The sequence below is a fragment of the Eucyclogobius newberryi genome, unplaced genomic scaffold (genome assembly GCF_026437365.1).
Source record: "Eucyclogobius newberryi isolate DKJ021-1_F unplaced genomic scaffold, fEucNew1.0.hap1 SCAF_482, whole genome shotgun sequence".
Classification (NCBI taxonomy): Eukaryota; Metazoa; Chordata; class Actinopteri; order Gobiiformes; family Gobiidae; genus Eucyclogobius; species Eucyclogobius newberryi.
This window is the reverse complement of record NW_027316148.1, coordinates 5,696-28,716: the sequence shown is the minus strand read 5'-3', so window position 1 is coordinate 28,716 and position 23,021 is coordinate 5,696. Positions and strand designations below refer to the sequence as shown.

Genomic DNA, 23,021 nt, shown 5'->3' with positions numbered 1-23,021 from the left:
TCAGTCCGTCAGTCTGTCAGTCCGACAGTTCGTCAGTCCGACTGCCCGACAGTTTAACAGTTTTAACAGTTTTTTTAAATGAACATTCTAAACGACACGTTGTTCATCAGGCGTTAAAAACACAAGACTCTTTAAGTTAATTTTAAATGATTGTTTCTTTTTGTTGATGAATTTGAACAGGAATGTGGCTCCACACAACACCGGAAGTGCTGGGATAAGATGACCACAGGCAGTGATCATCTTATCCCAGGGTCAAACACTGGGATAAGATGACCAGAGGCAGTGGTTACGACATGTCGTTATCTCGTCATGACGAGATGACGACATGATGACATAAATCGATCGACATAATGACATGACGACATAATGACATAATGACATGACGACATCATGACACCATGACATAATGACATGACGACATAATGACATAATGACATAATGACATAATGACATAATGACATAATGACATAATGACAATGATATAATGACATATTGACAATGACATAATGACATAATGACATAATTGACATAATGACATAATGACATAATGACAATGACATAATGACACACTGACATAATGACATAATGACATAATGACATAATGATAATGACATAATGACATAATGACAATGACATAATTATTGACATAATGACATAATGACATAATGAGATAAAACATAATGACAATGACATAATGACAATGACATAATGACATAATGACAATGACATAATGATAATGACATAATGACATAATGACAATGACATAATTATTGACATAATGACATAATGACATAATGACATAATGACATAAAACATAATGACAATGACATAATGACAATGACATAATGACATAATGACAATGACATAATGACAATGACATAATGACATTATGACATAATGACATTGACATAATGACATAATGACATAATGACAAGGACATAATGACATAATGACATAATGACATCACGACATCACGACATCACGACATCATGACATCATGACATCATGACATCATGACATAAGGACATAAGGACATAATGACATGGCGACATAATGACATAATGACAATGACATAATGAAATAATGACAATGACATAATGACATAATGATAATGACATAAAGACACAATGACATAATGACATAATGACATAATGACATAATGACAAGGACATAATGACATAATGACATAATGACATCACGACATCACGACATCACGACATCATGACATCATGACATCATGACATCATGACATAAGGACATAAGGACATAATGACATGGCGACATAATGACATAATGACAATGACATAATGAAATAATGACAATGACATAATGACATAATGATAATGACATAAAGACACAATGACATAATGACATAATGACATAATGACATAATGACATAATGACATAATGACAATGACATAATGACATAATGACATAATGACAATGACATTAGTAGTCCTAGTAGTAGTAGTATTAGTACCTCTGTACCCGGCATAGGCTGTAGTATTAGTACCTCTGTACCCGGCATAGGCTGTAGTATTAGTACCTCTGTACCCGGCATAGGCTGTAGTATTAGTACCTCTGTACACGGGATAGGCTGTAGTATTAGTATTTGCAGTAGTATTTGCAGTATTACCTCCTCCACATGGGCGGGAGCAGCTGGACCATCTCTTCAAAGCCCACTGGAAGAACATGGTGTCCTCCAGCAGCAGGTTCGAGTCCAGACCTGAGCGCAGCGCCTCCTGCAGGACGTATCTATACGACACTGTGACTTTGTCCTCGCCGTGAGAGCGAACCTGAAGGAAACATGTAAATAACAACAACAACAACACACATTCACCATGAGCTTCTGCAATATTAAATATGAAATACATTCAAAACAAATCTACAGATGACACTAACGACAAAACAAAAGAAACTCACGACTCAAACGAGTCAAAGTCCATTTCTAAATTGAGTCTGAATGTTTTTCTGACGTCAGTTACTATGTCCGTTACTTTGTCCGTTACTATGTCCGTTACTTTGTCCGTTACTTTGTCCGTTACTATGTCCGTTACTTTGTCCGTTACTATGTCCGTTACTTTGTCCGTTACTTTGTCCGTTACTTTGTCCGTTACTTTGTCCGTTACTATATCCGTTACTTTGTCCGTTACTATGTCCGTTACTTTGTCCGTTACTTTGTCCGTTACTTTGTCCGTTACTTTGTCCGTTACTTTGTCCGTTACTATGTCCGTTACTTTGTCCGTTACTATGTCCGTTACTTTGTCCGTTACTATGTCCGTTACTTTGTCCGTTACTTTGTCCGTTACTTTGTCCGTTACTTTGTCCGTTACTTTGTCCGTTACTTTGTCCGTTACTTTGTCCGTTACTATGTCCGTTACTTTGTCCGTTACTATGTCCGTTACTTTGTCCGTTACTTTGTCCGTTACTTTGTCCGTTACTTTGTCCGTTACTATGTCCGTTACTTTGTCCGTTACTTTGTCCGTTACTATGTCCGTTACTTTGTCCGTTACTTTGTCCGTTACTTTGTCCGTTACTTTGTCCGTTACTATGTCCGTTACTTTGTCCGTTACTATGTCCGTTACTTTGTCCGTTACTTTGTCCGTTACTTTGCCCGTTACTTTGTCCGTTACTATGTCCGTTACTTTGTCCGTTACTATGTCCGTTACTTTGTCCGTTACTATGTCCGTTACTTTGTCCGTTACTTTGTCCGTTACTTTGTCCGTTACTTTGTCCGTTACTATGTCCGTTACTTTGTCCGTTACTATGTCCGTTACTTTGTCCGTTACTATGTCCGTTACTTTGTCCGTTACTTTGTCCGTTACTTTGTCCGTTACTTTGTCAGTTACTTTGTCCGTTACTTTGTCCGTTACTTTGTCCGTTACTTTGTCCGTTACTTTGTCCGTTACTTTGTCAGTTAGTTTGTCCGTTACTATGTCCGTTACTTTGTCCGTTACTATGTCCGTTACTTTGTCCGTTACTATGTCCGTTACTTTGTCCGTTACTATGTCCGTTACTTTGTCCGTTACTTTGTCCGTTACTTTGTCCGTTACTTTGTCCGTTACTTTGTCAGTTACTTTGTCAGTTACTTTGTCCGTTACTTTGTCCGTTACTTTGTCCGTTACTTTGTCCGTTACTATGTCCGTTACTTTGTCCGTTACTATGTCCGTTACTTTGTCCGTTACTTTGTCCGTTACTTTGTCCGTTACTTTGTCCGTTACTTTGTCAGTTACTTTGTCCGTTACTATGTCCGTTACTTTGTCCGTTACTATGTCCGTTACTTTGTCCGTTACTATGTCCGTTACTTTGTCAGTTACTTTGTCCGTTACTATGTCCGTTACTTTGTCCGTTACTATGTCCGTTACTTTGTCCGTTACTATGTCCGTTACTTTGTCCGTTACTATGTCCGTCACTTTGTCAATTACTTTGTCTCCTGCCACTAAAAGTATGTTCCAAAAGTACATTTCAAAGGTACATTCTGAAAGTACACTCCGAAAGTACATTCTAAAGTACATTCTAAAGTACATTCTAAAGTACATTCTAAAGTACATTCTAAAGTACAGTCTAAAGTACATTCTAAAGTACACTATAAAGTACGTTCTTAAAGTACGTTCTAAAGTACGTTCTAAAGTACGTTGTAAAGTACATTGTAAAGTACATTGTAAAGTACATTCTAAAGTACAGTCTAAAGTACGTTGTAAAGTACATTGTAAAGTACATTGTAAAGTACATTCTAAAGTACAGTCTAAAGTACATTGTAAAGTACATTGTAAAGTACACTCTAAAGTACACTCTAAAGTACATTGTAAAGTACATTGTAAAGTACATTGTAAAGTACATTGTAAAGTACACTCTAAAGTACACTCTAAAGTACATTGTAAAGTACATTGTAAAGTACATTCTAAAGTACACTCTAAAGTACATTGTAAAGTACATTGTAAAGTACACTCTAAAGTACACTCTAAAGTACATTGTAAAGTACATTGTAAAGTACATTCTAAAGTACACTCTAAAGTACATTGTAAAGTACATTGTAAAGTACACTCTAAAGTACACTCTAAAGTACATTGTAAAGTACATTGTAAAGTACATTGTAAAGTACACTCTAAAGTACATTCTAAAGTACATTGTAAAGTACACTCTAAAGTACATTCTAAAGTACATTCTAAAGTACACTCTAAAGTACATTGTAAAGTACATTGTAAAGTACATTCTAAAGTACAGTCTAAAGTACATTGTAAAGTACATTGTAAAGTACACTCTAAAGTACACTCTAAAGTACATTGTAAAGTACATTGTAAAGTACATTGTAAAGTACATTGTAAAGTACATTCTAAAGTACACTCTAAAGTACATTGTAAAGTACATTGTAAAGTACACTCTAAAGTACACTCTAAAGTACATTGTAAAGTACATTGTAAAGTACATTGTAAAGTACACTCTAAAGTACATTCTAAAGTACATTGTAAAGTACACTCTAAAGTACATTCTAAAGTACATTGTAAAGTACACTCTAAAGTACATTCTAAAGTACATTCTAAAGTACACTCTAAAGTACATTGTAAAGTACATTGTAAAGTACATTCTAAAGTACAGTCTAAAGTACATTGTAAAGTACATTGTAAAGTACACTCTAAAGTACACTCTAAAGTACATTGTAAAGTACATTGTAAAGTACATTGTAAAGTACACTCTAAAGTACATTGTAAAGTACATTGTAAAGTACATTGTAAAGTACATTGTAAAGTATCCATGTCTTGTGTCCATGGCAGGAGTTCATAGTAGTATAGTTCAGGGGTAAATGCTGTATCAGAGCGTGGTGAACTTCACTCACATATGTGTGATTGACAGGACAGTCCCAGGTCATGTGACAGTGGTTCACCTCCTGGTGGCGCTGTTTCTACAACAGTTGCATTTGTGAAGAATGAGACCTTTGACCTTTGACCTGGAGTTATAAAAAAAAAAAAGGTCGCTTCTGACCAAATAAGGGCATGAATGTGGGAGGGGCTCCTCTGGCTCCTCCCACTCTTCATCTGTCAAAACAACATGAGCTTCTCTTTCATTTGTTTTTAATATATTTAATACATTAATAATGATATAATTGAGGTATTATTCCTCTTGAAGAAGTGAAGAAAAGATAAGTATATTTTTTTCTAAGATTGTTGATAGTTCTTTATGAATCACAACTAAATATTGAAGAGATTCCGTTTGCCATTTAAATGGGTGAATTCTTCTAAAGGACAGAGGGGGCGCCAGAGAGAGAGAACTTCACTTTTCTGTACATTCACTTTGTGTCCAGATATCATGAAGGAGACGAACGCTGTTATTTATAGATTTACCAGGACTTTGTGAGCTTGAGACATGTGGTCTGAACATGTCAGTTCCAGTCTCCACCACAAGGGTTCCCTCAGAGTGGTTTGCATCAGATCCAGCACTACAGTAAAGAAGGTGAGGTCCCTGTCATGGTCCCTGTCATTGTCCCTGTCATGGTCCGTGTCATGGTCTCTGTCATGGTCCCTGTTGTGGTCCCTGTCATGGTCCCTGTTGTGGTCCCTGTTGTGGTCCCTGTCGTGGTCCCTGTCATGGTCTCTGTCATGGTCCCTGTTGTGGTCCCTGTCATGGTCCCTGTTGTGGTCCCTGTCATGGTCCCTGTCGTGGTCCCTGTCATGGTCCCTGTTGTGGTCCCTGTCATGGTCCCTGTTGTGGTCCCTGTCGTGGTCCCTGTCATGGTCTCTGTCATGGTCCCTGTCATGGTCCCTGTCGTGGTCCCTGTCATGGTCTCTGTCATGGTCCCTGTTGTGGTCCCTGTCATGGTCCCTGTTGTGGTCCCTGTCATGGTCCCTGTCGTGGTCCCTGTCATGGTCCCTGTTGTGGTCCCTGTCATGGTCCCTGTTGTGGTCCCTGTCGTGGTCCCTGTCATGGTCTCTGTCATGGTCCCTGTCATGGTCCCTGTCGTGGTCCCTGTCATGGTCTCTGTCATGGTCCCTGTTGTGGTCCCTGTCATGGTCCCTGTTGTGGTCCCTGTCATGGTCCCTGTCGTGGTCCCTGTCATGGTCCCTGTTGTGGTCCCTGTCATGGTCCCTGTTGTGGTCCCTGTCGTGGTCCCTGTCATGGTCTCTGTCATGGTCCCTGTCATGGTCCCTGTCATGGTCCCTGTCGTGGTCCCTGTCATGGTCTCTGTCATGGTCCCTGTCATGGACTTATGTTCAGGCTGAACATAAGTCTGCTCCCACGTGAACATATTGGCTCTCCCCAGGTGAACTCGTAATAAAGACGGATTATTTCCATGGTTACGACCGCAGCCAGACAAGGCACGTCTGCGCTAAGCCACCATCATCCCGGAAGTCACTGAAATCTTTTCCATGACCACGGGATTTATTATTCCACATGGTTGTTTCAGAAATGAGAAGCCACTCTCTGCCTCAGTTGGGTTTAAATATTGTGTTTCAGCTGAAAATTCATCCCCCATGCAGCAGTTCTCCAGCAGGAGGCGCCACCTGCTGCATTTGCTTAGTTCCAAGTTGATACAGGCAGTATAAAGACACTTACACTTGAAATGTGCTTCTCAAAGCGCCACAATGTCATTATTCTTTCACTCCACACTCAGTGTTGAGGACAATATATGTTCATGAACATACATGACACACACACAATGTTCATGAACATACATGACACACACATGATGTTCATGAACATACATGACACACACACATGATGTTCATGAACATACATGACACACACACAATGTTCATGAACATACATGACACACACACATGATGTTCATGAACATACATGACACACACACAATGTTCATGAACATACATGACACACACACAATGTTCATGAACATACATGACACACACGATGTTCATGAACATACATGACACACACACGATGTTCATGAACATACATGACACACACATGATGTTCATGAACATACATGACACACACACGATGTTCATGAACATACATGACACACACATGATGTTCATGAACATACATGACACACACACATGATGTTCATGAACATACATGACACACACACAATGTTCATGAACATACATGACACACACACATGATGTTCATGAACATACATGACACACACACAATGTTCATGAACATACATGACACACACATGATGTTCATGAACATACATGACACACACACACATGATGTTCATGAACATACATGACACACACACATGATGTTCATGAACATACATGACACACACACAATGTTCATGAACATACATGACACACACATGATGTTCATGAACATACATGACACACACACAATGTTCATGAACATACATGACACACACATGATGTTCATGAACATACATGACACACACAACACATAATGTCATGAACATACATGACACACACACTGATGTTCATGAACATACATGACACAAACACATGATGATAACTCATGAACATACATGACACACACACACACACACACCACACACACATGAGGTTGATGAACATACATGACACACATGATGTTCATGAACATACATGACACACACACACAATGATGTTCATGAACATACATGACACACACATGATGTTCATGAACATACATGACACACACACATGATGTTCATGAACATACATGACACACACACAATGTTCATGAACATACATGACACACACACATGATGTTCATGAACATACATGACACACACACAATGTTCATGAACATACATGACACACACACAATGTTCATGAACATACATGACACACACGATGTTCATGAACATACATGACACACACACGATGTTCATGAACATACATGACACACACATGATGTTCATGAACATACATGACACACACACGATGTTCATGAACATACATGACACACACATGATGTTCATGAACATACATGACACACACACATGATGTTCATGAACATACATGACACACACACAATGTTCATGAACATACATGACACACACACATGATGTTCATGAACATACATGACACACACACAATGTTCATGAACATACATGACACACACATGATGTTCATGAACATACATGACACACACACACATGATGTTCATGAACATACATGACACACACACATGATGTTCATGAACATACATGACACACACACAATGTTCATGAACATACATGACACACACATGATGTTCATGAACATACATGACACACACACAATGTTCATGAACATACATGACACACACATGATGTTCATGAACATACATGACACACACACATGATGTTCATGAACATACATGACACACACACACACATAATGTTCATGAACATACATGACACACATGATGTTCATGAACATACATGACACACACACATGATGTTCATGAACATACATGACACACACACACACACACACACACACACATGATGTTGATGAACATACATGACACACATGATGTTCATGAACATACATGACACACACACACACACACACATGATGTTCATGAACATACATGACACACACATGATGTTCATGAACATACATGACACACATGATGTTCATGAACATACATGACACACACACACACACACACACACACACATGATGTTCATGAACATAAATGACACACATGATGTTCATGAACATACATGACACACACACACACACACACATGATGTTCATGAACATACATGACACACACATGATGTTCATGAACATACATGACACACATGATGTTCATGAACATACATGACACACACACGATGTTCATGAACATACATGACACACACACGATGTTCATGAACATACATGACACACACACGATGTTCATGAACATACATGACACACATGATGTTCATGAACATACATGACACACACACGATGTTCATGAACATACATGACACACACGATGTTCATGAACATACATGACACACACACGATGTTCATGAACATACATGACACACACACGATGTTCATGAACATACATGACACACATGATGTTCATGAACATACATGACACACACACGATGTTCATGAACATACATGACACACATGATGTTCATGAACATACATGACACACACACGATGTTCATGAACATACATGACACACATGATGTTCATGAACATACATGACACACACGATGTTCATGAACATACATGACACACACGATGTTCATGAACATACATGACACACACACGATGTTCATGAACATACATGACACACACATGATGTTCATGAACATACATGACACACACACGATGTTCATGAACATACATGACACACACATGATGTTCATGAACATACATGACACACACATGATGTTCATGAACATACATGACACACACGATGTTCATGAACATACATGACACACACACGATGTTCATGAACATACATGACACACACATGATGTTCATGAACATACATGACACACACATGATGTTCATGAACATACATGACACACATGATGTTCATGAACATACATGACACACACACAATGTTCATGAACATACATGACACACATGATGTTCATGAACATACATGACACACACGATGTTCATGAACATACATGACACACACACGATGTTCATGAACATACATGACACACACACGATGTTCATGAACATACATGACACACACATGATGTTCATGAACATACATGACACACACATGATGTTCATGAACATACATGACACACACACACTTTCATTCACTGCATTCAAAATGTAGCAGGAGCTAAATCTGGTGCAGATAAAATAATGGGACATGTTGTCCACACATGGGACATTTCGTTGTTATACTGCAGTAGATCCAGAAGAAAAGGACAAATTATAGGAAGTTTAAAAAAACACTCTTAATAGAAGAACTCTTATAAACAAAACTAAAAACTCTTATTAACAAAACTCCTCTCATATCTTAAAAGGGAATAAAGGAGATGGAGAACATCTAAAGCCAAGTAGAAAACTCATCATTACCAGATGCAGTGGATCATGTCAGAGGTCAGAGGTCACATCTGGGGCACGTCTCCTGAACGTCATGGGGTTAGTTCTAACCATCCGGAACACTTGTTTTTTCAAACACTATGTCTGGTATTACTGAGCATTCAAAGAATGTGTGCTTTTTTTTGGGTCTGTTTCCGTGACGTCAATTGTTATTTCAAAAGGGATTTAAAACATTTAAATCGTTGAAAAATGCCCACATGACATTTTGGTGCCACATGTGTGACCTTGTGTTTGAATAATGATTTGTGTTTACCATGAGCAAAACACCGTAGCTCAGGGGGCCGGACGTCTGCAGAGTCTCCACCCCATCTGCATTTACATACTGCCAGGCCACGCCCCCCTCCACCACCCCTCGGGATTCTGGAAGATGGTGTTCATCGTTCAGGAAAACGTACCCAGTGTCCATGTTCTTCACCGCTGCAGAGGAGACAAAAACAGGTTTAAAACCAGGTCTGAAGCAGGTCTGAAGCAGGACTGAAGCAGGTCTGAAGCAGGACTGAAGCAGGTCTAAAGCAGGTCTGAAGCAGGATTGAAGCAGGTCTGAAGCAGGTCTGAAGCAGGACTGAAGCAGGTCTGAAGCAGGACTGAAGCAGGTCTGAAGCAGAACTGAAGCAGGTCTGAAGCAGGACTGAAGCAGGACTGAAGCAGGACTGAAGCAGGACTGAAGCAGGACTGAAGCCGGTCTGAAGCAGAACTGAAGCAGGACTGAAGCAGGTCTGAAGCAGGACTGAAGCAGGTCTGAAGCAGAACTGAAGCAGGACTGAAGCAGGTCTGAAGCAGGTCTGAAGCAGGTCTGAAGCAGGTCTGAAGCAGAACTGAAGCAGGTCTGAAGCAGGACTGAAGCAGGTCTGAAGCAGGTCTGAAGCAGGTCTGAAGCAGGACTGAAGCAGGTCTGAAGCAGGTCTGAAGCAGGTCTGAAGCAGGACTGAAGCAGGTCTGAAGCAGGTCTGAAGCAGGACTGAAGCAGGTCTGAAGCAGGACTGAAGCAGGACTGAAGCAGGTCTGAAGCAGGACTGAAGCAGGTCTGAAGCAGGACTGAAGCAGGACTGAAGCAGGACTGAAGCAGGTCTGAAGCAGGTCTGAAGCAGGACTGAAGAAGGTCTGAAGCAGGTCTGAAGCAGGACTGAAGCAGGACTGAAGCAGGACTGAAGCAGGTCTGAAGCAGGACTGAAGCAGGACTGAAGCAGGTCTGAAGCAGGACTGAAGCAGGTCTGTAGCAGGTCTGAAGCAGGTCTGAAGCAGGACTGAAGCAGGACTGAAGCAGGTCTGAAGCAGGACTGAAGCAGGTCTGAAGCAGGACTGAAGCAGGTCTGAAGCAGGACTGAAGCAGGTCTGAAGCAGGTCTGAAGCAGGACTGAAGCAGGTCTGAAGCAGGTTTGAAGCAGGACTGAAGCAGGTCTGAAGCAGGTCTGAAGCAGGACTGAAGCAGGTCTGAAGCAGGTCTGAAGCAGGTCTGAAGCAGGACTGAAGCAGGACTGAAGCAGGTCTGAAGCAGGACTGAAGCAGGACTGAAGCAGGACTGAAGCAGGTTTGAAGCAGGACTGAAGCAGGTCTGAAGCAGGTCTGAAGCAGGACTGAAGCAGGTCTGAAGCAGGTCTGAAGCAGGTCTGAAGCAGGACTGAAGCAGGACTGAAGCAGGTCTGAAGCAGGACTGAAGCAGGACTGAAGCAGGTCTGAAGCAGGACTGAAGCAGGTCTGAAGCAGGTCTAAAGCAGGTCTGAAGCAGAACTGAAGCAGGTCTGAAGCAGGTCTGAAGCAGGTCTGAAGCAGGACTGAAGCAGGTCTGAAGCAGGACTGAAGCAGGTCTGAAGCAGGTCTAAAGCAGGTCTGAAGCAGGTCTGAAGCAGAACTGAAGCAGGTCTGAAGCAGGACTGAAGCAGGTCTGAAGCAGGTCTGAAGCAGGTCTGAAGCAGGTCTGAAGCAGAACTGAAGCAGGTCTGAAGCAGGACGGAAGCAGGTCTGAAGCAGGTCTAAAGCAGGACTGAAGCAGGTCTGAAGCAGGACTGAAGCAGGACTGAAGCAGGACTGAAGCAGGTCTGAAGCAGGTCTAAAGCAGGTCTGAAGCAGGTCTGAAGCAGAACTGAAGCAGGTCTGAAGCAGGACTGAAGCAGGTCTGAAGCAGGTCTGAAGCAGGTCTGAAGCAGGACTGAAGCAGGTCTGAAGCAGGACTGAAGCAGGTCTGAAGCAGGTCTGAAGCAGGTCTGAAGCAGGACTGAAGCAGGTCTGAAGCAGGACTGAAGCAGGTCTGAAGCAGGTCTGAAGCAGGACTGAAGCAGGACTGAAGCAGGTCTGAAGCAGGACTGAAGCAGGTCTGAAGCAGGTCTGAAGCAGGTCTGAAGCAGGACTGAAGCAGGACTGAAGCAGGACTGAAGCAGGTCTGAAGCAGGACTGAAGCAGGTCTGAAGCAGGACTGAAGCAGGACTGAAGCAGGACTGAAGCAGGTCTGAAGCAGGTCTGAAGCAGGACTGAAGAAGGTCTGAAGCAGGTCTGAAGCAGGACTGAAGCAGGACTGAAGCAGGACTGAAGCAGGTCTGAAGCAGGACTGAAGCAGGACTGAAGCAGGTCTGAAGCAGGACTGAAGCAGGTCTGTAGCAGGTCTGAAGCAGGTCTGAAGCAGGACTGAAGCAGGACTGAAGCAGGTCTGAAGCAGGACTGAAGCAGGTCTGAAGCAGGACTGAAGCAGGTCTGAAGCAGGACTGAAGCAGGTCTGAAGCAGGACTGAAGCAGGTCTGAAGCAGGTCTGAAGCAGGACTGAAGCAGGTCTGAAGCAGGACTGAAGCAGGTCTGAAGCAGGTCTGAAGCAGAACTGAAGCAGGTCTGAAGCAGGACTGAAGCAGGTTTGAAGCAGGACTGAAGCAGGTCTGAAGCAGGTCTGAAGCAGGACTGAAGCAGGTCTGAAGCAGGTCTGAAGCAGGTCTGAAGCAGGACTGAAGCAGGACTGAAGCAGGTCTGAAGCAGGACTGAAGCAGGACTGAAGCAGGTCTGAAGCAGGACTGAAGCAGGTCTGAAGCAGGTCTAAAGCAGGTCTGAAGCAGGTCTGAAGCAGAACTGAAGCAGGTCTGAAGCAGGTCTGAAGCAGGTCTGAAGCAGGACTGAAGCAGGTCTGAAGCAGGACTGAAGCAGGTCTGAAGCAGGTCTAAAGCAGGTCTGAAGCAGGTCTGAAGCAGAACTGAAGCAGGTCTGAAGCAGGACTGAAGCAGGTCTGAAGCAGGTCTGAAGCAGGTCTGAAGCAGGTCTGAAGCAGAACTGAAGCAGGTCTGAAGCAGGTCTGAAGCAGGTCTGAAGAAGGACTGAAGCAGGTCTGAAGCAGGACTGAAGCAGGTCTGAAGCAGGTCTAAAGCAGGTCTGAAGCAGGTCTGAAGCAAAACTGAAGCAGGTCTGAAGCAGGACTGAAGCAGGTCTGAAGCAGGTCTGAAGCAGGTCTGAAGCAGGACTGAAGCAGGTCTGAAGCAGGACTGAAGCAGGTCTGAAGCAGGTCTGAAGCAGGTCTGAAGCAGGACTGAAGCAGGTCTGAAGCAGGACTGAAGCAGGTCTGAAGCAGGTCTGAAGCAGGACTGAAGCAGGACTGAAGCAGGTCTGAAGCAGGACTGAAGCAGGTCTGAAGCAGGTCTGAAGCAGGTCTGAAGCAGTACTGAAGCAGGACTGAAGCAGGACTGAAGCAGGTCTGAAGCAGGTCTGAAGCAGGACTGAAGCAGGACTGAAGTAATTTGCGGATTGTTGACATTTCTGAGGATGCTCAGGGTGAAGATGTGGTGAAGTATATGGAATCTGGATCCCCAAATATCTCAAACTTCCAACAGAAGCTGGGAAAATAAAGATTGATCGTGCACATCGCTTCCTGGATCCCAAACCAGCCCTGATCCCAGACTCTACAATTATCAAAAGATAAAGGAGGCGGTGTTTTCCTTGTGTGAGAAATTACTTTATTCCAGATGAAATGAGAGCGTTGCTGGTGTGGTCCAGAATGTTGTGCTCAATGGTCTTATAGTGAGAGTCATGTGGTGCCGGGGGTTCCTGTACAGGTCTTATACTGAGAGTCATGTGGTGCCGGGGGTTCCTGTACAGGTCTTATACTGAGAGTCATGTGGTGCCTGAGGTTCCTGTACAGGTCTTATACTGAGAGTCATGTGATGCCTGAGGTTCCTGTACAGTTCTTACTGCAGATGACAGACGCTTGAGTCATGAGGAGGAAGTGAAGAATCCCTGGGTCAAATCTGTTCTTACAACATGGAAGGAGCTGATCAGAACAAACTAAACACAGATGTTACAAACTTAAACTGGTAAAGTTTTATGACCAAAGGTTTTGTACCAATAGAACTGAGCTGAGACTTAAGGTCTGGAGGACAAAAGGTCTAAAGGTTTTTCACCAGATGTAAAAGAGAATCACATGACCTGTATAACCTCCGACCTTTATAACCTCCGACCTTTATAAACTCCGACCTTTATAACCTCTGACTCAGATGTTTATCAAGGCTTAAAAAGCAGAACTTTCAAGAGGAACAATATCTAATGTCTATAAATCCATTTTTAATCTGGACAAATACTAAATATATGAAAAACAAATGAAAGAGAATCTCATGTTGTTTTGACTGATGAAGAGTGGGAGGAGCCAGAAGAGCCCCTCCCACATTCATGCCCTTATTTGGTCAGAAACGACAACTTTCTTCCTAACTCCAGGTCAAAGGTCAAAGGTCAAAGGTCTCATTCTTCACAAATGCAACTGTTGTAGAAACAGCGCCACCAGGAGGTGAACCACTGTCACATGACCTGGGACTGTCCTGTCAATCACACATATGTGAGTGAAGTTCACCACGCTCTGATACAGCATTTACCCCTGAACTATACTACTATGAACTCCTGCCATGGACACAAGACATGGATACTTTACAATGTACTTTACAATGTACTTTACAATGTACTTTAGAGTGTACTTTAGAGTGTACTTTACAATGTACTTTACAATGTACTTTAGAGTGTACTTTAGAGTGTACTTTACAATGTACTTTACAATGTACTTTACAATGTACTTTAGAGTGTACTTTACAATGTACTTTAGAATGTACTTTAGACTGTACTTTAGAATGTACTTTAGACTGTACTTTAGAATGTACTTTAGAATGTACTTTAGACTGTACTTTAGAATGTACTTTAGACTGTACTTTAGAATGTACTTTAGAATGTACTTTAGAATGTTCTTTAGAATTTACTTTACAATGTACTTTACAATGTACTTTACAATGTACTTTAGAATGTGCTTTAGAATGTACTTTAGACTTTACTTTAGAATGTACTTTAGAATGTACTTTAGAATGTACTTTAGAATGTACTTTAGAATGTACTTTAGAATGTACTTTAGAACGTACTTTAGAATGTACTTTAGAATGTACTATAGACTGTACTTTAGAACGTACTTTAGAATGTACTTTAGACTGTACTTTACAATGTACATTAGAACATACTTTAGAATGTACTTTACAATGTACTTTAGAACATACTTTAGAATGTACTTTAGAATGTACTATAGAAGGTACTTTAGACTGTACTTTAGAACGTACTTAAAAAGGTACTTTAGAATGTACTTTAGAATGTACTTTAGAATGTACTTTAGAATGTACTTTAGAATATACTTTAGAATGTACTTTAGAATGTACTTTAGAAAGTACTTTAGAATGCACTTTAGAATGTACTTTAGAATGTACTTTAGAATGTACTTTAGAAAGTACTTTAGAATGCACTTTAGAATGTACTTTAGAATGTACTTTAGAATGTACATTAGAAAGTACTTTAGAATGCACTTTAGAATGTACTTTAGAATGTACTTTAGAATGTACTTTAGAATGTACTTTAGTATGTACTTTAGAATGTACTTTACAATGTACTTTAGAATGTACTTTAGAATGTACTTTAGAATGTACTTTAGAATGTACTATAGAATGTACTATAGAATGTACTTTTGGAAAGTTCTTTTGGAAAGTACTTTTAGAACGTACTTTCGGAACCTACTTTTGGAACGTACTTTTGGAACGTACTTTTGGAAAGTACTTTAGGCAGTAGAAAAAAAGACCATTACAAAGAAATGGATGAAACAAACTTCACCAACGATCAAGGACTGGACTGAGATAGGGACAGACCTCAGACAAATGGAAAAAAGACATTCAGACTTAATTAAAAAATGGACAAATTTCACCAAATTTACTTTTTATTTTGATTTGATTGGGCCGTGAATGTCGTTTTAATTTTATCATTGTCTAGTTGACATTTATTTTATTTTGAATTTAGCTCTCTGGTCACGTTCTCTGTCTGTTCTATGTTTTACGTTAATATATATTTTTTCAATTAAAAATTAAAATTAGAACCGGGACTGAACTGGGTCTGAACCAGGTGTAACGCCGTACCGAGGACATGTGGCGTGGACTTGAACTCTTGGACCAGCAGGTGGCGTGCTCCTTTGGGGATCTCTAGGATTTTCAGGAAACCTAAAAAAAAACAAAATAGAGTGAGGGTGCCCTCTAGTGGTTAGTGATTCTACAGTGTCGTATTATTCTTCTACAGTGTCGTAACGTTCTACAGTGTCGTATCGTTCCTCTACAGTGTCGTATCGTTCTTTTACAGTGTCGTATCGTTCCTCTACAGTGTCGTATCGTTCTTCTACAGTGTCGCATTGTTCCTCTACAGTGTCGTATCGTTCTCCAGTGTCGTATCGTTCTCCAGTGTCGTATCGTTCTACAGTGTCGTATCGTTCTTCTCCAGTGTCGTATCGTTCTACAGTGTGATATCGTTCTACAGTGCCGTATCGTTTTTCTACAGTGTCGCATTGTTCTTCTCCAGTGTCGTATCGTTCCTCTACAGTGTCGTATCGTTCTCCAGTGTCGTATCGTTCCTCTACAGTGTCATATCGTTCTACAGTGCCGTATCGTTTTTCTACAGTGTCGCATTGTTCTTCTCCAGTGTCGTACCGTTTTTGCGTGCGCTCCGGGTGAAGTTGCCTTTGATGACTTTACAGCTGGAGTTGTCTCCTCCACAGACGCCACATCGATCCTGGGTTTTGTCCGAGGCGATCTGTCCGTCACAGCCCACGTGCTGAAGACACAGTTTTAAACTCAAATATTTCAATCTGAACCTGAAAATACATTTTAAATGAAAATAAATATGATATGATGAATGTCATATGGACCTCACACTCTCCTCGCACGCAGACGCTGTGTTGATCTTCATATGAACACAAAGTCCCATCATGCACCACTCTGCCCATGTCCACCATGGCGCCCATTTCCATGGAAACGCAGAAGAGACGACATCGCTCATCAGCTGAATGCCAAATGTGTCAAAGTGAGTAAAGTGCGAATAATGTATATTATTAACATAAAGCACAGCCTGCACTTACGGTCCGGGTGCTGCAGGGGGAGCCAGTGGTGTTTGGTTCCATTGTGCTCGAAGAACGGATTCCACACTTTACACTGCTCTGCCCTGAAGAAAGTCAAGCTTTAGCCACGGTTAGCACAAAGCACACCACAGTTCGTACCAACGATACGCTCGTACCAACGATACGCTCGTACCAACGATACGCTCGTACCAACAATTTGCTCGTATAAACGATACGCTCATACCAACGATACGCTCGGACCAACGTTAAGCTCGGACCAACAATACGCTAGGACCAACGATACGCTCGTACCAATGATAAGCTCGAACCAACGATACGCTCGTACCAACGATACGCTCGTACCAACGATACGCTCGTACCAACGATACGCTCGTACCAACGATTCGCTCGGACCAACAATACGCTAGGACCAACGATACGCTCGTACCAATGATAAGCTCGAACCAACGATACGCTCGTACCAACGATACGCTCGTACCAACGATACGCTCGTACCAACGATACGCTCGTACCAACAATTCGCTTGTACCAACAATTTGCTCGTACAAACGATACGCTCATACCAACGATACGCTCGGACCAACGTTAAGCTCGTATCAAATATTCGCTCGTACCAACGATACGCTCGGACAAACGATTCGCTCGTACCAACGATTCGCTCGTACAAACGATAGGCTCGTACAAACAATACGCTTGTACCAACGATACGCTCAAACCGATACGCTCGTACCAACGATACGCTCGTACCAACGACTCGCTCGTATCAACGATTCGCTCGTACCAACGATTCGCTCGTACCAACGATACGCTTGTACCAACGATACGCTCGTACCAACGATAAGCTTGTATCAACGATTCGCTCTTACCAACGATTCGCTCGTACCAACGATACGCTCGTACAAACGATACGCTTGTACCAACGATACGCTCGTACCAACGATACGCTCGTACAAACGATACGCTTGTACCAACGATACGCTCAAACCGATACGCTCGTACCAACGATACGTTCGTACCAACAATTCACTTTTACCAACGATACGCTCGTACCAACGATTCGCTCGTACCAACGATACGCTCGTACCAACGATACGCTCGTACCAACGATACGCTCGTACCAACGACTCGCTCGTACCAATGATACGCTCGTACCAACGATAAGCTTGTATCAACGATTCGCTCTTACCAACGATTCGCTCGTACCAACGATACGCTCGTACAAACGATACGCTTGTACCAACGATACGCTCGTACCAACGATACGCTCGTACCAACGATACGCTCGTACAAACGATACGCTCGTACCAACGATACGCTCGTACCAACGATACGCTCGTATCAATGATACGCTCGTACCAACAATTTGCTTGTACCAAAGATACGCTCGTACCAACGATATGCTCGTATCAGTGATTAGCTCTTACAAACGATTCGCTCGTACCAACGATAAGCTCATAACAACGATTCGCTCGTACAAACGATACGCTCATACCAACGATATGCTCGGACCAACGTTAAGCTCGTATCAAATATTCGCTCGTACCAACGATACGCTCGTACCAATGATAAGCTCGTACCAACGATACGCTCGTACCAACGATACGCTCGTACCAACGATAAGCTCGTACCAACGATTCGCTCGTACCAATGATAAGATCGTACCAACGATACGCTCGTACCAACGATACGCTCGTACCAACGATACGCTCGTACCAACGATAAGCTCGTATCAACGATTCGCTCGGACCAACGATTCGCTCAGACCAACGATACGCTCGTACCAACGATTCGCTCGTACCAACGATTCGCTCGTACCGACGATACGCTCGTACCAACGATAAGCTCGTATCAACGATTCGCTCGTACCAACGATTCGCTCGTACCAACGATACGCTCGGACCAACGATTAGCTCGGACCAACGATACGCTCCGTCCGACGATTCGCTCGGACCAACGATACGCTCGTACAAACGATACGCTCGTACCAATGATACGCTCGTACCAATGATACGCTCGGACCAACGATACGCTCGTACCAACGATACGCTCGTACCAACGATTCGCCCGGACCAGCGATACGCTCGTACCAACGACTCGCTCGTACCAATGATACGCTCGTACCAACGATAAGCTTGTATCAACGATTCGCTCTTACCAACGATTCGCTCGTACCAACGATACGCTCGTACAAACGATACGCTTGTACCAACGATACGCTCGTACCAACGATACGCTCGTACCAACGATACGCTCGTACAAACGATACGCTCGTACCAACGATACGCTCGTACCAATGATACGCTCGTACCAACAATTTGCTTGTACCAAAGATACGCTCGTACCAACGATATGCTCGTATCAGTGATTAGCTCTTACAAACGATACGCTCATACCAACGATATGCTCGGACCAACGTTAAGCTCGTATCAAATATTCACTCGTACCAACGATAAGCTCGTACCAACGATTCGCTCGTACCAATGATAAGCTCGTACCAACGATACGCTCGTACCAACGATTCGCTCGTACCAACGATAAGCTCGTACCAACGATTCGCTCGTACCAATGATAAGCTCGTACCAACGATACGCTCGTACCAACGATACGCTCGTACCAACGATAAGCTCGTACCAACGATTCGCTCGTACCAATGATAAGATCGTACCAACGATACGCTCGTACCAACGATACGCTCGTACCAACGATACGCTCGTACCAACGATAAGCTCGTATCAACGATTCGCTCGGACCAACGATTCGCTCAGACCAACGATACGCTCGTACCAACGATACGCTCGTACCAACGATAAGCTCATACCGACGATACGCTCGGACCAACGTTAAGCTCGTATCAAATATTCGCTCGTACCAACGATACGCTCGGACAAACGATTCGCTCGTACCAACGATTCGCTCGTACAAACGATAGGCTCGTACAAACGATACGCTTGTACCAACGATACGCTCGTAGCAACAATTCGCTTTTACCAACGATACGCTTTTACCAACGATACGCTCGTACCAACGATAAGCTCGTATCAGTGGTTCGCTCTTACAAACGATTCGCTTGTACCAACGATACGCTCGAACCAACGATACGCTCGTACCAACGATACGCTCGTACCAACGATAAGCTCGTATCAACGATTCGCTCTTACAAACGATTCGCTTGTACCAACGATACGCTCGTACCAACGATAAGCTCGTATCAGTGATTCGCTCGTACAAACGATTCGCCCGTACCAACGATACGCTCGTACCAACAATACGCTCGTACCAACGATTCGCTCGTACAAACGATAAGCTCGTATCAACGATTCGCTCGTACCAACGATTCGCTCGTACCAACGATACGCTCGTACCAACGATTCGCTCGGACCAACGATACGCTCGGACCAACGATACGCTCGTACCAACGATGCGCTCGTACCAACGATTCGCTCGTACCGACGATACGCTCGTACCAACGATAAGCTTGTATCAACGATTCGCTCGTACCAACGATTCGCTCGTACCAACGATACGCTCGGACCAACGATTAGCTCGGACCAACGATACGCTCCGTCCGACGATTCGCTCGGACCAACGATACGCTCGTACAAACGATACGCTCGTACCAATGATACGCTCGTACCAACGATACGCTCGGACCAACGATACGCTCGTACCAACGATACGCTCGTACCAACGATTCGCCCGGACCAGCGATACGCTCGTACCAACGATTCGCTCGTACAAACGATACGCTTATACCAACGATACGCTCGGACAAACGATAAGCTCATATGAACAATTCGCTCGTACAAACGATACGCTCGGACAAACGATTCGCTCGTACCAACGATTCGCTCGTACCAACGATACGCTCGTACAAACGATACGCTCTTACTAACGATTCGCTCATACCAACGATACGCTCGGACCAACGATACGCTCGGACCGACGATACGCTCGGACCAACGATACGCTCGGACCAACGATTCGCTCGTACAAACGATAAGCTCGTATCAACGATTCGCTCGTACCAACGATTCGCTCGTACCAACGATACGCTCGTACCAACGATTCGCTCGGACCAACGATACGCTCGGACCAACGATACGCTCGTACCAACGATGCGCTCGTACCAACGATTCGCTCGTACCGACGATACGCTCGTACCAACGATTCGCTCGTACAAAAGATACGCTCATACCAACGATACGCTCGGACCAACGATAAGCTCGTATCAAATATTCGCTCGTACCAACGATACGCTCGTACCAACGATACGCTTGTACCAACGATTCGCTCGTACCAACGATATGCTCGTACCAACGATACGCTCGTACCAACGATACGCTCGTACAAACGATACGCTCATACCAACGATACGCTCGGACCAACGATAAGCTCGTATCAAATATTCGCTCGTACCAACGATACGCTCGGACAAACGATTCGCTCGTACAAACGATACGCTTGTACCAACGATACGCTCGTAGCAACGATACACTCTTACCAACGATACGCTCGGACCAACGATTCGCTCGGACCAACGATATGCTCCGTCCGACGATTCGCTCGGACCAACGATACGCTCGTACAAACGATACGCTCGTACCAACGATACGCTCGGACCAACGATACGCTCGTACAAACGATACGCACGTACCAACGATTCGCTCGTACCAACGATTTGCTCGTACCAACGATTCACTCGGACCAACGATACGCTCGTACCAACGATATGCTCGTACCAACGATTCGCTCGTACAAACGATACGCTCATACCAACGATAGGCTCGTACAAACGATACGCTCGTACCAACGATACGCTCGTACCAAAGATTCGCTGGTACCAACGATACGCTCGGACCGACGATACGCTCGGACCGACGATACGCTCGGACCGACGATACGCTCGTACCAACGATACGCTCGTACCAACAATACGCTCGTACCAATGATTCGCTCGTACCAACGATAAGCTCGTACCAACGATACGCTCGTACCAACGATTCGCTCGTACAAACGATACGCTCATACCAACGATACGCTCGGACCAACGATAAGCTCGTATCAAATATTCGCTCGTACCAACGATTCGCTCGTACAAACGATAGGCTCGTACAAACGATACGCTTGTACCAACGATACGCTCGTAGCAACGATACGCTCGTACCAACGATACGCTCGGACCAACGATTCGCTCGTACCAACGATACGCTCGTACCAACGATAAGCTCGTATCAGTGATTCGCTCGTACAAACGATTCGCTCGTACCAACGATAAACTCATAACAACGATACGCTCGTAGCAACAATTCGCTTGTACCAACGATACGCTCGGACCAACGATTCGCTCGTACAAACGATACGCTCATACCAACAATACGCTCGGACCAACGTTAAGCTCGTATAAAATATTCGCTCGTACCAACGATTCGCTAGTACCAATGATAAGCTCGTACCAACGATACGCTCGTACCAACGATAAGCTCATAATAACGATACGCTCGTACCAACAATTCGCTCGTACCAACGATACGCTTGTACCAATGATACGCTCGTAGCAACGATACGCTCGTACCAACGATACGCTCGTAGCAACAATTCGCTTTTACCAACGATACGCTTTTACCAACGATACGCTCGTACCAACGATAAGCTCGTATCAGTGGTTCGCTCTTACA

The 23,021-nt window shown here is 43.4% G+C and overlaps 1 protein-coding gene across 1 annotated transcript; it reads right to left on the bottom strand.

Moving 5' to 3' along the window:
* Positions 1-17,455, bottom strand: LOC140380574 (A disintegrin and metalloproteinase with thrombospondin motifs 2-like). The gene is made up of 7 exons (XM_072464440.1): positions 17,347-17,455; positions 17,137-17,270; positions 16,919-17,042; positions 16,358-16,438; positions 10,216-10,379; positions 1,481-1,796; positions 1-41 (listed from the first exon to the last, which is right to left on the bottom strand). The coding sequence occupies exons 2-7, from the start codon at positions 17,236-17,238 to the stop codon at positions 1-3; spliced, it is 828 nt and encodes a 275-aa protein (XP_072320541.1). The 5' UTR covers positions 17,239-17,270; positions 17,347-17,455.
* Between the last annotated feature and the right edge of the window lie 5,566 nt (positions 17,456-23,021).

Excerpts from the sequence above, each read along its gene's own strand:
- LOC140380574 (XM_072464440.1), bottom strand. The coding sequence starts at position 17,238 with ATGGAAATGGGCGCCATGGTGGACATGGGCAGAGTGGTGCATGATGGG. Across the intron at positions 10,380-16,357 it reads GTCCACGCCACATGTCCTCG|CGGTGAAGAACATGGACACT; the intron begins GTACGGCGTTAC and ends TCTCCTCTGCAG. Across the intron at positions 42-1,480 it reads AGCCTATGCCGGGTACAGAG|TCGGACTGACGAACTGTCGG; the intron begins GTACTAATACTA and ends ACTGTCGGGCAG.